The sequence below is a fragment of the Paroedura picta genome, chromosome 8, assembly GCF_049243985.1.
Source record: "Paroedura picta isolate Pp20150507F chromosome 8, Ppicta_v3.0, whole genome shotgun sequence".
In the NCBI taxonomy this organism is placed as follows: domain Eukaryota; kingdom Metazoa; phylum Chordata; class Lepidosauria; order Squamata; family Gekkonidae; genus Paroedura; species Paroedura picta.
Genome location: NC_135376.1, coordinates 18,971,718 through 18,986,224, shown reverse-complemented (window position 1 = coordinate 18,986,224; position 14,507 = coordinate 18,971,718). Strand labels below are relative to the sequence as shown.

Sequence of the window (14,507 nt, the reverse complement as noted above, 5' to 3'; positions counted from 1 at the left end):
ATATATATACTCAAATATATATTTCATCATAGCAATGGGTTTCAATAAATGAAAGCTGAAATTTGCAAGCATCCAAGTTCTCTACTCAACAATGTGCCATGCAGAAGTATGGAATCAATAAAGCCCTCCAGTTTCCAACCTGAATTGAGTCCATATAGGTCATTGTAGTAAAGCATTGTGTGTGAATAGAAAACAGGTCTCAGAGAACTGTCGATGAAATGTATTAAAAAATTCTAAAGCAAAGTACTTCTTGTCATAAGCCAACCCCCCTTAAATGTTTTTAAAGTTGACTGTGGTATGATAGATCAGTCCTCTTCAACAATTGCTGCATATTGTGCATGGTTCTTCCTCACACAAAATGGAGAGTAATTTTTCTCTGACAGGAATGGGGAAGACACAACTAAAGGTGAAAAGAACACAAAAAAATCATTCCAAAAACTGTGAACTGTTCACATGGCTAGAAGTCACAAGCTTTTAAAGACCATAATTTGGCAAATACGTTTAATGGATGCTGCAGTTTTGTGCGTCAACTTTGTGATTTTTGCCACTGGCTCTCCCTATCCAAGATTAGATTTACTGTCATCATTTTTCATCAATCCTTGGACCTGAGCATTTAAATGTGACTTCTATAATTAAGTAGGTTGGATACCGTTTCTCTGTGAATATACGCAATAGCTTTCATGGCCAATTTGTATTTGTGGCTGCAATCCAGAACATGCATTTGGTTTAAAAACAGCTTTCTTGCGCTTTCTATATTTCAGCAACAATACTCAGTGACACAATCCAAACCTGACTGCCTCCTGTCTAAATGCCCTGAGTTCTTTCTATAGCTCAGTGCTCTGAGACATGGCAATGTTTGCCTAGATTGCCAGTAATTCTGTCCAAGTCTACTGTGCTATAAATGAATTCTAATTATTTTGCACTTCTGTTTGGACTTGTACTATTGTCCTTAAGTATACAAATTGTTAGATAAATTTGTTTTAACTGGATTTTAATTTATTATAGAGGAATGGGCCAACTGCTACTTAATAGACTATTTTGTACATTTTCACACTGTTTTGCTATTGTACTAGTTTTAGTTACAATGGATAGCAGTGGCTTATATCAAAACTTATATTGATTCAATTGAGATCCAAATTAGGTTATGCGATAACCAACAAGAAAGGAAAGCCAAGCTATAAAGAACTGATTTGTGCTCTTACAGTTTGCTGTGGTAACTCTCAAGCACGGTAATATTCACAATTGCCACTTCATAAAAATTCCAGCATTCCCCCCCCACAATACACCTACATTAATTTATTTATTATATTTATATACCACCTTCCCCGGAGGCTGTACTGTCTTGGCAAAAGAAACAAAGCCTGCAGCGGTCTCAGATAAAGATAAGGGTTTCAAATAAGTTGGTTAAAAATCAAATACAATAAAGAATCTGGAATATTTATTAACAAAGGTTATAAAATATACATTGTCACCACTTACAAAATTGTTAATATTCAAAATAATAATTTATGTCAAAGTTTACATGTAAAGACATTTCACGACCATAGCCAATAATACTGACTACTCAGCAACCAGGACCTGAACAATGCATTCCTGATATCACTAGCTATAAGGATGCTCTACAAAATGGGGCTACACCAGAGAATGTCCTTAAGAATCGTTCTAAAACCCTGGTAGCAGCGGAGAACTCAAAGTTAACAGAAATAAGCACAAACTTGACATCACAAAATTATTTCCTTTCAAGAGACTTTTTAAAAAGGCTCTTACAACAATAAATGGAATATTTTCAAGAAGCAAAACTATACACTACAAAACAGATTCTGAGAGCTGGATGGATTTCATTGAAATCAGAAAAAAGAGGTTTTTAAAGTCAGCATCTCTGATCACCTTCTGGTAGTATATGACCATGTAGGCATTTGAAATGTAAAGTTTAAATTTGTAGAGTTGGGTCAACAAAAATTAGTCGAATCATGGATCTTCCATTACCTCACCTTTTTGTGTTCATTATATTTTTGTTTCATGTAAGCTGAAAAACTGGAACAATTTTCATTTTAAATTAAACAATGAAATCTGAAAAAAGAATTTACACATGAAGTTAAACGTTCTATGGGACATCATGACAGTATATTTTACTAAGCTCTTTCAGAACAGCAATCTGTTCGCTTGGTATAATGCTATCTTTTGAGGTTGGAATTACATTGAAACCTGTATATGAGTAAAGGTTTCCTCTATTAAGCATACAAATTTAGAGCAAGAAATGGTCTGCTTCTAAAAAGAACTGTGTACTTGGCTGGACGAAATGTGAACAGACGATTATTTACTTATGTAAACAAATACTTCTCCCAAATCTTGAGAAGCCCAAAGTCAAAATTCTACAGTAACAGAGAGCTGGTCCTTCATTGTCTGCTCTATTCACTATTCTGAAATTTCTCACAGAAATATCAGAACCATATATCCAGTATTCATTCCTCGCAAAATTTGTTTGCTTTCCAAAAAAGACTTGCACGAATATCATGAGCCAGACATTGTTCTGTACCCCATGCTCACACAAGGCTCACCACCATCTTGAAGGTACAGAGTGATCAAACTGCTTTGTAAGATAATCAGTAGGGCACTTAACGCTGTACAGTTACACTTGCTCGGACTGCTGGAGTAGCTGCAGCTCGTTCTCGCTCTTTTGCAATTTCCAGCTCTATTTTGGCTTTGATTTTATCCCAGTTGACCTCAAGCTGTAGAATAGGGAAGGGTGGTGGATGGGAGGAAAATATCCATTAGTCCTAATTAGAGTAGATTCATACAAATCAACCTGACATGTCTTTACTTTCTGAGAAAGTTTTTCATAACTTTTTAAGGTTTTTCGGGGAGGGGGAGGAGGCTCTCATGAAGGGGAAAAGTTTTTCCCACATGACAGTGAGATTAATGATGAAATCATGGTATACTGTGCCTGGGATCCAGAAAAGCCTGTGTGCAGGTGCAAAATCTTTCAGTGTGCACATGGGAGGTTAGCTAATTTTCATTTCTGGTGGCAGCCTTCATACCTCCTAGGGCAGTACAGTTCAGGGTACCCTGACTTTGGGTCATATATTTTAGAACCATTGTAAGAAAACTATCAAATGATTTCGTTTGTTCGCTGACATTCAAAATATATTAATTTGTATCCTTGTATGTATTTTTCACTTTTTACATGGACTCTGAAATTGCTGGCTGAAATGCTATCTCTGTGATCCATCAATGAATGTTCTCCATTACCTCCTGTGTAGGAGGGGAAATGGAGTTTAAATGGATCACAAAGATGGCAGGCTAAAGGGCTCCATGGTTTGGTGGTCCATAACTAATTCCCTAAATCCAGTCCTTACAAAACCTGGTGGGCATGTAAGGGGGGATCTTGGGGAAGAGCACCATGACATTGAAGCTCATGTAGAGTCTGCCTGAACCCTTGCCTGTCATTATCCTGAAAAACACCTTCCCAAGGACATCTTGTTTTGTGTTTCTGTACCTTGCCCCCCAAATCCAATCCTTACAAACCTTGGTGGGCACCTAGAGGGGCATTCCAGGGAAGGGTGCCATGAATTTTAATCCTCTAGCTGGCCCAGGTTCTGTCCATTCCTGAACCTGTGCCTGACATCTGGAAAAGTACTATTCTGGTGTGGATTGTAACTCAGCCCCCCTAAGTCCCATCCTCACAAAATGTGGTAAGCATGTAGGGGGACTCCCAGGGAGGGGTGCCACAAATTTAAAGCCTGTAGGTTACCCAGGGCTGTTTTGTTTCATAAGCTCAAAAATTTGGGGTTCAGGTTCACAACACACACCCTGAACCCCTTACCACAGTTTGTGCCCATTCCTATTCTGTAACTCCGCCCCTCCCAGCCTCCTGCCAACTGAAAAACAGCTCAAAAGAAAAATTTGCAACTTCAGTTGGATTCAGCTCTTGTTGTGTTTTCTAAGGACACCCCAACCTTTCCTCTATCTTATTTCCACACACTCTGTTCCTGCTAGTGAAGACTTGCTAAGCAGGAATGTGCTTCAGGGACTTCAGCCTCTCCTGAAGGGAAATTTTAAAAAGCAGTAAAAGGGCAAAAGGAGGAGGAAGGGGGTCAAATATTTATTTTGATTCAATGTTTGAAAGTTCATGAATTCCTTGAAGCAGACAGATCTCTGATCTTGCCCCTTCTATTTATCCCCAAAACTCTAAGAACATTTAAAAGGAACATGATCCGAGTCCCTTGAGAATGCCAAAACTGATGTTTTGATGTGTAAATCACAGAGCGCAGAATTTTTTTTTTTGGGGGGGGATAGAGAGCTAGAAACACACCCTTCAGAAGTATATAAACCTAGATGGAGGATATGTCAAGAAACAACAGCTTCAAATTTTGATATTTTTGTTTAATAAAGGTTTCTGTGATGACGTAGTAATAATTTTTGACTTACCCTAATATTTCCATCTTTAGTTCTATCTTTCTGGTAACTAGATTTTTCTGTTTAACTTTAGAAGGCACTACTTAATAATACAATAGCACACATTGTAAATGCTAATGTATGAACTCACCAACACAATTAACTTGCAAAATATCAGATATTTACCAGTGGAATTTATGGAATGGATAGAACCATTCTTCACAACAATTCATCCCATCTTTACCACTATCTGAGGTGTAATTTCACTACCAAAATTCAGTCCTTTATTTTATTAGAATTAATAAATGGCCAGGATTCAGATAATGGTGAAACTTTTTAATCTGACATGTTATGGGAACCAATGAAAAAGTAAGATATTTGCCAGCAGGGTCCTTGCACAAGCCTAAACCAGTCTTTGGATTCCAGTCTAGAACTTCCCCTGCTTACTATGTACTAAGTCTATACTTCTATCAAAGAAGGCACAATTAAAGTGACTTCAGAGCCAACTGCAGCCTCCCTCTGCCACAATTATGTTGTTTCAGAGGATGCTGAGATTTGTTTGTTATAGTGTAGTCAAAACTGCCCCCTTCAAGGATCGCTGCCTTGTTGTGGCAAGGGGGCTTGCGTAGCTCAGTGAAGCTATGAGCTATGCCGTGCAGGGCCACCCAAGACGGACAGGTCATAGCTGAGAGCTCTGACAAAAGGTGATCCACTGGAGAAGGCAATGGCAAACCACTCCAGTATCTTTGCCATGAAAACTCTATGGACAGTTCCAATAGGCATAACGATATGACGCTGGAAGATGAGCCCCTCAGGTCGGAAGGTGTCCAATATGCTACTGGGGATGAGCAGACGGCTAGTACGAGTAGCGCCAGAATGAATGAAGCGGCTGGGCCAAAGCCGAAAGGACGCTCAGTTGTGGAAGTAACTGGTGGCGAAAAGACAGTCCGATGCTGTAAAGATTTTTATTCCATAGGAACCTGGAACGTCAGATCCATGAATCAAGGCAAGCTGGACGTGGTTAAACAAGAAATGAGAAGACTGAACATCGACATTTTAGGAATCAGTGAACTAAAATGGACAGGAATGGGTGAATTTAATTCAGATGACCATCAGGTATACTACTGTGGACAAGAATCTCGCAGAAGAAATGGAGTAGCATTCATAATCAATAAGAGAGTAGGAAAAGCAGTCTTGGGATACAATCCCCAAAATGACAGAATGATCTCAGTTCGAATCCAAGGCAAACCATTCAACATCACAGTGATCCAGGTCTACGCCCCAACCACTGCTGCTGAAGAGGATGAAGTTGATCAGTTCTATGAAGCCCTACAACACCTTCTAGAAGCAACGCCCAAAAATGATGTGCTTATCATCATGGGGGATTGGAATGCTAAAGTAGGAAGCCAAAAGATAACCGGGATAACAGGCAAGTTTGGCCTTGGAGTACAAAATGAAGCAGGGCACAGGCTGGTAGAATTTTGTCAAGAGAATACAATGGTCATAGCAAACACTCTTTTCCAGCAACCCAAGAGACGACTCTACACATGGACATCACCAGACGGTCAACACAGAAATCAGATTGACTATGTGCTCTGCAGCCAAAGATGGAAAAGTTCTATCCAGTCAATAAAAACAAGACCAGGAGCTGATTGTGGTTCAGATCATGAGCTTCTTGTTGCAAAATTTAGGCTTAAATTGAAGAAAGTAGGGAAAAGCACTAGGCCACTCAGGTATGAACTAAATCATATCCCTGACGAATACACAGTGGAGGTGACAAATAGATTTAAGGAATTAGATCTGATAGACAGAGTGCCTGAAGAACTATGGACGGAGGTTCGCAACATTGTACAAGAGGTAGCAACTAAAACCATCCCAAAGAAAAAGAAATGCAAGAAATCAAAATGGCTGTCTGAGGAAGCTTTACAAATAGCTAAGGAGAGAAGGGAAGTGAAAGGCAAGGGAGAAAGAGAAAGATACACCCAATTGAATGCAGAATTCCAGAGAAAAGCTAGAAGAGATAAGAATGCCTTCTTAAATGAACAGTGCAAACAAATAGAAGAAAACAATAGAATGGGGAGGACCAGAGATCTTTTCAAGAAAATTGGAGATATGAAGAGAACGTTTCATGCAAAGATGGGTATGATAAGGGACCAAAATGGTAGGGACCTCACAGAAGCAGAAGAGATCAAACAAAGGTGGCAAAATTATACAGAAGAACTATACAAGAGCGAGCTTAACATCCCTGATGACCACAATGGGGTAGTTACTGACCTGGAGCCAGACATCCTGGAATGTGAAGTCAAATGGGCCTTAGGAAGTCTGAGCAACAATAAAGCTAGTGGTAGTGACAGCATTCCAGTTGAACTATTCAAAATCTTAAAGGACGATGCAGTAAAAGTGCTACACTCAATATGCCAGCAAATTTGGAAAACTCAACAATGGCCACAGGATTGGAAAAGGTCAGTTTACATTCCAATCCCAAAGAAGGGCAATGCCAAAGAATGTTCAAACTACCGCACCATCGCACTAATTTCTCATGCTAGCAAAGTTATGCTCAAAATCCTACAAGCTAGGCTCCAGCAATATGTGGACCGAGAACTTCCAGAAGTACAGGCAGGATTTCGAAGAGGCAGAGGAACTAGAGATCAAATTGCCAACATACGCTGGATCATGGAGAAAGCTAGGGAGTACCAGAAGAACGTCTACTTCTGCTTCATTGACTATGCTAAAGCCTTTGATTGTGTGGAGCACAACAAATTGTGGCAAGTTCTTAAAGAGATGGGAATACCAGAGCATCTTATTTGTCTCTTGAGAAATTTATATGCAGGTCAAGAAGCAACAGTGAGAACTGAACATGGAATCACTGACTGGTTCAAAATTGAGAAAGGAGTTCGGCAAGGCTGTATACTGTCGCCTTGCCTATTTAACTTGTATGCAGAGCACATCATGAGAAATGCGGGATTAGAGGAGTCACAAATTGGGATCAAGATTGCAGGGAGAAATATCAACAACCTCAGATATGCAGATGATACCACTCTAATGGCAGAAAGTGAAGAGGAACTAAAGAGCCTGTTGATGCGGGTGAAGGAGGAGAGTGCCAAAGTTGGCTTGAAACTCAACATCAAGAAAACAAAGATCATGGCATCCGGCCCTCTCAATTCCTGGCAAATAGAAGGGGAAGAAATGGAGATAGTGACAGATTTTATTTTCCTGGGCTCCAAGATCACTGCAGATGGGGACTGCAGCAAAGAAATTAAAATACGCTTGCTCCTGGGGAGGAAAGCTATGGCAAATCTAGACAGCATCCTAAAAAGCAGAGACATCACCCTGCCAACAAAAGTGCGTTTAGTCAAGGCTATGGTCTTCCCAGTTGCAATGTATGGCTGCGAAAGTTGGACCATAAGGAAGGCCGAGCGTCAAAGAATTGAGGCTTTTGAACTCTGGTGCTGGAGAAGACTCTTGCGAGTCCCTTGGACTGCAAGGCGAACAAACCAGTCAGTCCTAGAGGAGATCAGCCCTGACTGCTCCTTAGAAGGCCAGATCCTGAAGATGAAACTCAAATATTTTGGCCACCTCATGAGAAGGAAGGACTCCCTGGAGAAGAGCCTAATGCTGGGAGAGGTCGAGGGCACAAGAAGAAGGGGACGACAGAGAATGAGGTGGATGGATGGAGTCACTGAAGCAGTAGGTGCAAACTTAAATGGACTCCGGGGAATGGTAGAGGACAGGAAGGCCTGGAGGATCATTGTCCATGGGGTCGCGATGGGTCGGACACGACTTCGCACATAACAACAACAACAAGTCAAAACTGGCCAGATATTACTAGCCATGCTAAGTCCCACAGGCTATTTTTTTTCTCTTTTTTGTACAAAGGAAGCATTAGAATTATGATGTGGATTGCTAAAAGCTGCCAATTATTTTCAGATAATGTTAATAAATAAATAAATAAATAAATAAATAAATAAAAAAAACCTTACTAAAGGCTGCCTTTTCCTGAAAAATGCTATTGCTGTGCTGCTTCCACAGTATATCAGCACTGAATAGGTTAAGACAGAATCTTCTATTGGATCAGCTTGCACTGGCGAAACCACAAGCTTAAAAACTTCAGCAGTTAAAAAAGCTCACTGTAATTTGTGTCTCTACCCACTAACTAACCATTCTATCTCAATATTGCTCAGTGGCGTAACGGATACACAGCATAGTAGTCAAGACCATCAAGGGATATATCCTGACACACTTTGGCGGAGCCCTCTATAACATTAGAAACTAAGCCTCAAAATGTCCTGAGAAGCAAAAGATAATAAATTGTGAAATTCAAGTTCTGGAGAATACTTGCCCCTTCTGCGTACTGCAAAAATCGCTGATTCGTTTCTTTTTTACCAAAGTCATCCAAGAACTTCTGTCTGTAAGCCAGAACCGTGTCAACGTGTGTCTTGTGTTTCACAGCAAGTTCTAGGGCTCTAGAAGAAAATAATAATGAGCTCATCAGGCTGAACTCAGAAACTGGCCTTATTACAAAACCTTGGGTTTAAAACACACACACACACATACACTGTACAAGTGACTGTACTGGTGGAAAGTTTTCCTGACATAAAGCAACAAGAAACCTAGCATTAGCACTGGCAAAGCTGATGGGCTAGACACATTTTTATGAAGTATGTCATGAGAAGCAGTTATATTTCTACTGACCTTACAGTGCTAGGAATTTTTTTTTCATTTATGCTTTCTTCCTTTGACTATAGTAGTCTCCGAAAGATCATGCCATCTCAAATTAACATTACTATCGTCAAGTTTAAATAAAGACTCATGCATCTGTGTGACAGAGTGTTAGAACATGCCATGGACTACTGTGGTCCCATAAGGAAAGTATTACTAGACTTTAGCTTGTGACGCCTGACGTCCACTATGAGCTTCAACTTAATGGCTCCAATATACATAAGGAGCTTTTCATGAGCAGAGTCTATACCATTTGCTTCAGTGTTGATGAAAGCTGGACCCTTCTTCAACATGTCTACCTTTTACGTAATTAAACACAGCTTTTGTATCAGCCCTTGCTGACCTCTCCTCCAAGCTATACATACCTAACTCTCTCAACCTTTCCTTGTAAGGCGTGGATTCCAATCTCTCAGCTATCTTAGTCACCCTTCTCTGAACACGTTCCAACTTGTCAACATCTTTCTTGAACCGCGGCACCCAAAACTGGACACAATATTCCAGATGGGTTGCCAATATTTTGCTTCTGGTGGTGGAACCCCCACTGGACCTCCCAGTGTTCAATGGGAAAATGCTGGAAAATTGGGAGGGGGGATGGAATTGCACAATGTAATATCCAGCCAACAAACCTAGAAAAGAGATGACCACATTGTGTAACAGAGTCAGGTCACTTCCAGGTTTCTAGTCAGAAATTACATCTCAGCATTCCACAGTTCTGTTCCTTCCTGTCCCCCCTTCCTTTGCCAACAAAGGACTGGGAACTCTACGGAGGGGACAATTTGAGGGGAAGAAGTATTTAACACTTCCCTTTCCTGCAAATTGTAAAGTAGAAGAACCTGTTTTTAAAATATCATATATCATCATATATCATCATATGATCATCATACTAAATAACCATCACAGTCAGAGTAGTTCAGCAGTGGAATAGGCTGCCTAAGGAGGTGGTGAGCTCCCCCTCACTGGCAGTCTTCAAGCAAAGGTTGGATACACACTTTTCTTGGATGCTTTAGGATGCTCTGGGCTGATCCTGCGTTGAGCAGGGGGTTGGACTAGATGGCCTGTATGGACCCTTCCAACTCTATGATTCTATGATTCTACACAAGAAAATATTTTAAATATATATGTTCACTTTAAAAGGCAGCCTGTTAAACACAGCTTCTGTCTAAAATATTGAAATTTTATGATTTTATGATTCTATGATCATACTACATAACTAGGGGCCAAGCCTGTTGCATTCAGGAATACAATGGGCACTAGATTAGGGGGGAGGGGTGGAAGAACTCTGCAGATGGCCTCTCCCTCCCCTCAGGACCTGGAATGGCTGCAGGTTGGAGGGTGCTGAGGAAGGAACTTGCCGGCAAGGGCAGCTCTCACACAGCAGGGAAGTGGAAGAAGGAGGGGTGGTCAGGTGTGCGGAATGGAGTTGTAACTCCAGGAACTGTAACTGTCTCCAGGCCCCACCTCGAGGTTGGCTACACCTAGGTTGGAAATATTCTTTGAAGTTTGCAGGTGGGGCCCCAAAAGGGTACAATGTCTCAAAGGCCACCCTCCAAGACTGTGATTTTCGCCTGGGAAGCTGATCTTTATAGTCTGGAGACAAGAAGTGATTGCAAGGGCAAAGGGCGGTCTGTAGAGTGAGGTGGGGGTAAAGTGGCATGGTGAGTCTCACCTGGGCAATGGACTCTGGGCAGCCCTTACCAACAACAGTTTTCTAGAGCTTGTATTTTCTTGCCCAATGAGCTTTATCGCTAGTCAATAAATAACATATAAAAATCTTCTGAGAACAGGAATATCAGGGCTGGGAAAGATGTTGTAAGCCAAGAACTCTGAAGACATGTTAACAAGCATAATGGCCAGGATCAACAGAGCCACACAATTAGTTAACAAATAAAATGGCCAGGATCCTAGTTCTACATACTCAATGGGGTTTGGAGCAATAGATCTCCATGTAATACACAAACCATTTTTGGAACTTTGAAACTAGTTTGGCATAGGGCATCATTGTTCAAAATACAGTAGAGGTATTTCATTTTGGTACCAGCCAGCCCCCAGACTCACCTAAAGAAGCTTTTTGAATCCTTGCCATTATACACTAATACTACTAGCATCCAAAAGACTCAGTATAATCTTTAGTTAAAATGAAATGAAAGATTTAATTCTAATTTTATTTTTTAAAAATCACAAAGCCAGATTCTCTTAAATAGAATCCCAACATTAGCTCTGGAAGATATTTGGTCTTTGGGGAGGGAGTGAAGTCAACATAAATCTTTCTCTCAAATATTTGGGCTACTGTTAACAATTCTGGTTAATAAAAGTAAGGTGATAAAGACCTAACAGAACAATGGGAAACAGAATATAACTTTGTTGGTCTTAAAAGTGCCACTAGACTTGAACTTGGTCCTGTTGCTGTGTCCTGCAACACAGCTACACACCTCAATCGAGAGTTACCATTATAAACTTCCGACAACCATGAAATGTATAAGTAATATTCTACCTTTCCCAATTGTAAAGGTTGATATTGACTTGAATCGCTTGGTAAACAAGGCCAGCTTGAAGAAGCAGCATTTCAGCATCCTGTATATTTCCACTGAAAAGTAGGATATGAGCCAGTTTTGATTCTTTTGATGGAAGATCTTTGATAGAACTGATGTACTGAACTTTGTCTATCTGTTTTTTTAAAAAATATGCAAGAAAATTAATATGTTTGAAGTAACGATCTGTTTTGGTTCAAAGAAAAAAGTTAACCCCCATTTTCCTACCTCACCAATGGATGAATAGGCTATTTCTGCTGTATCCATATCCTTACTGGCCACTGCTATAGCAGCTAAACATGCCCACAAAGTTTGATCCTAAAAATGAAATCAGTATATTAATATAAAGGCAGTGTTTCCTCTTATGTAATACAGGTATGCATTTCCAGCCAAATAAATATAAGTAGACATTCATTAATATCACTACATGGCTTAAAAGGTGGTTTAAAATGTGACACTTGCTTACACATTACGGCCATTATCCAGTCAAAAGTAAGCATTTACAAAGCCACTGTTTTAAAGTAGTGAACTCTTCCAACAAACTGGTTTTAAAACGGCTTAGCTTTTTGCAGGGATGTTATTGTGTCTAAGATTGGTAAGGCTAGAGTTCTCTGGCTGAAAATATACTGAAAACATTTAAGTTTGGTAGGATTAGAGTTCCCTGGCTGAGGAGATATTAACATATTCAATATATGGGTATTCTGAATGAAAAACCTCTTTTGTGAAATGCTATCCAAATCAGTATACAAGTGTCAGGGCCATGTGCAAAGGCATCCAGTGGCTTGCATGGAACAAATATGTGCATTTTGGACACCTATATATTTGGGATCATTAGACTATGTATATCAAGGTTCATATTCAGGTCAGCATGCAGAAAAAAATGGGGGAGGGGTAGATTCTTAAACATAAGGTTTTAAAATTATAGCAACAGTAAAAGAGACCAAATTAACCTATGCAATATAAAAAACAGCAATAAAAATTACAGAATGGAAAAAGCAATGTGATTCATAATATTCAGTGCTTTCCCTAGAAAAACTATCTGCCTGAGAAGAAACCCATGAGCCTGTCCTGAAAAGAAGTAGGGAAAGGGTATGTGTGTCTATAGCAGCATGAAGCTGCTTCAGAAGATAAAACTGACCAGGTGGGAGAGGGAAGTGCCGTGGCAAGTCTGAGGAATGGGGAGTTGAAATTGGAGAAATTAAAGGCCAATCATAAGGCACAGAATAACTGGCTACAAAAGTTGGGGCTGAAGGAGGGGGAGGAGGGGAATGGGTGTCGCCACTGGAATGTGGGGATAATAAAAATAAAATCTTTTGAAGATCATCAAGCCTGAAAAGAAATCCTTTGTCTATATATTTTTTCTCTTGCATGGAGAGTGTCTAAAGCGTTCCCTTGGGGAACATGTCATAGCCGAGGAAGGGCTGGAACCTTCCTTTGCAGTTGTTCAGATAGCTGACAAATTTCTGGAACTGGATAGTTTCTTATTGTTTTAGAAATCTGAGTCATTAGTTAAGATCAAACTATCTGGGAGGAGGCTCCAAAGTCCTTAGGGAAAATGACCGTCAAATGAATCCCTCTTAGGGTGGAGTTTTATGCAAGACCGATAAGAGTAGCTGCCCTTCATTCCATGACATGACTTAATGCCCTTTTATATAACTAATTCAGGTTGCATCTGTATTTTCTAGGCCCGTTCTCCTGTCTACATGTATACAGAAGCGGGGCGGGGAGTAAGCTATGATAAAAATTGGGTTCCTATGGGACCTCATGGGCATCACATTGTAAAAACATTTTCATAAGTGAAATAAGAAGAAAATCAAGAGATCTAAATTTTTTAAAATGTTAACACCATGGGCCAGGGAAATTAAAAATAATTGTTTAATTTAAAGAATACTCTATACTGATATTCAAAGATTTATACACCTCTAAAATCACAGTCATGAAAACAGAATTGCTTTTTATGCACCCTCTCCCTGTTTTCTATACAGTTTGTTTCCTTAAATGAGCAGATAGCAATTTAAAATAAAATTGAATTTTGTATCATTTTTAAAGATATTTTAAGAGAATCATCCAGTTTCTCCTCTTTTCAATTTCTCATTTCTTGACTATCACACAGTCTGCAAGGCGCAGAAATCCAAGAACCAATAAGAATAACTATATAACAGCCCCCTTCCTCAAATTCCTGCTTGCTAATTGTGTTGACTTTCAATTAATTTTTGGCACGGCTGAGAACAACAGGAGCTTGTTTTCACTACTTCACCACTGAACTTTGTGATTTTTTCCCCCAGCACTTCTCCAGACCATCATTTTCCATGTTCTCATCCAAACTATTTCTGGAAAGTTTTCCAGAATGTAGCAAGTTGTGCTTTGGAGATGTTTCATTATCTAACAAATTAACAAAATGTGTCCTTTATTCTGATTTTAACCATTTAAGCAAGAAAGAACGAACATTTCCACAATTTTATTTTCTATCTGAAATGCAAGCAGGAAAAGGGTAACAGAAAGACAACGGTGGCAGAAAACTATGAATAAAAAGAGTTTTGGATTATTTAAATAAAATTGCGGTTTTTTAAGCTATTTATAGGACAAAGGATGTATCTATTAGCACATTTGTTTCCCACCTTTATTGGAAGGAATTAAAGTTATCAAATTAAATCCTCACAATTACCCTGTGAGGTAGGCTGGGCTGAGAGAGACACCGAGGAAAACTTCATTGCTGAGCAGGGATTTGAACCCAGGCCTCCCAAGTCTTGCATTCTATACCAATATTCTATATACTATTTTAACAAATAGGCAAGAAAAGGAATTAATGCTATCAGAGGGTTATTTTTACTGAAATTTCACCCATGTTAATAACCTTTAAAAGTT

General features: G+C 39.7%; 1 protein-coding gene across 5 annotated transcripts in view; it reads right to left on the bottom strand.

The window, feature by feature from the left end:
• Positions 1 to 1,416: 1,416 nt before the first annotated feature.
• IFT80 (intraflagellar transport 80) overlaps positions 1,417 to 14,507 on the bottom strand; it is a 75,686-nt gene continuing 62,595 nt past the window's right edge. For all 5 annotated transcript variants that reach the window (XM_077348564.1, XM_077348562.1, XM_077348563.1 and 2 more), the window contains 4 exons: positions 11,871 to 11,960; positions 11,606 to 11,778; positions 8,735 to 8,858; positions 1,417 to 2,729 (listed from right to left, as the gene is read on the bottom strand). In XM_077348564.1, coding sequence (XP_077204679.1) covers positions 2,616 to 2,729; positions 8,735 to 8,858; positions 11,606 to 11,778; positions 11,871 to 11,960 — 501 coding nt within the window. In that variant the 3' untranslated portion in view covers positions 1,417 to 2,615. The remainder of the gene's footprint in view (positions 2,730 to 8,734; positions 8,859 to 11,605; positions 11,779 to 11,870; positions 11,961 to 14,507) is intronic.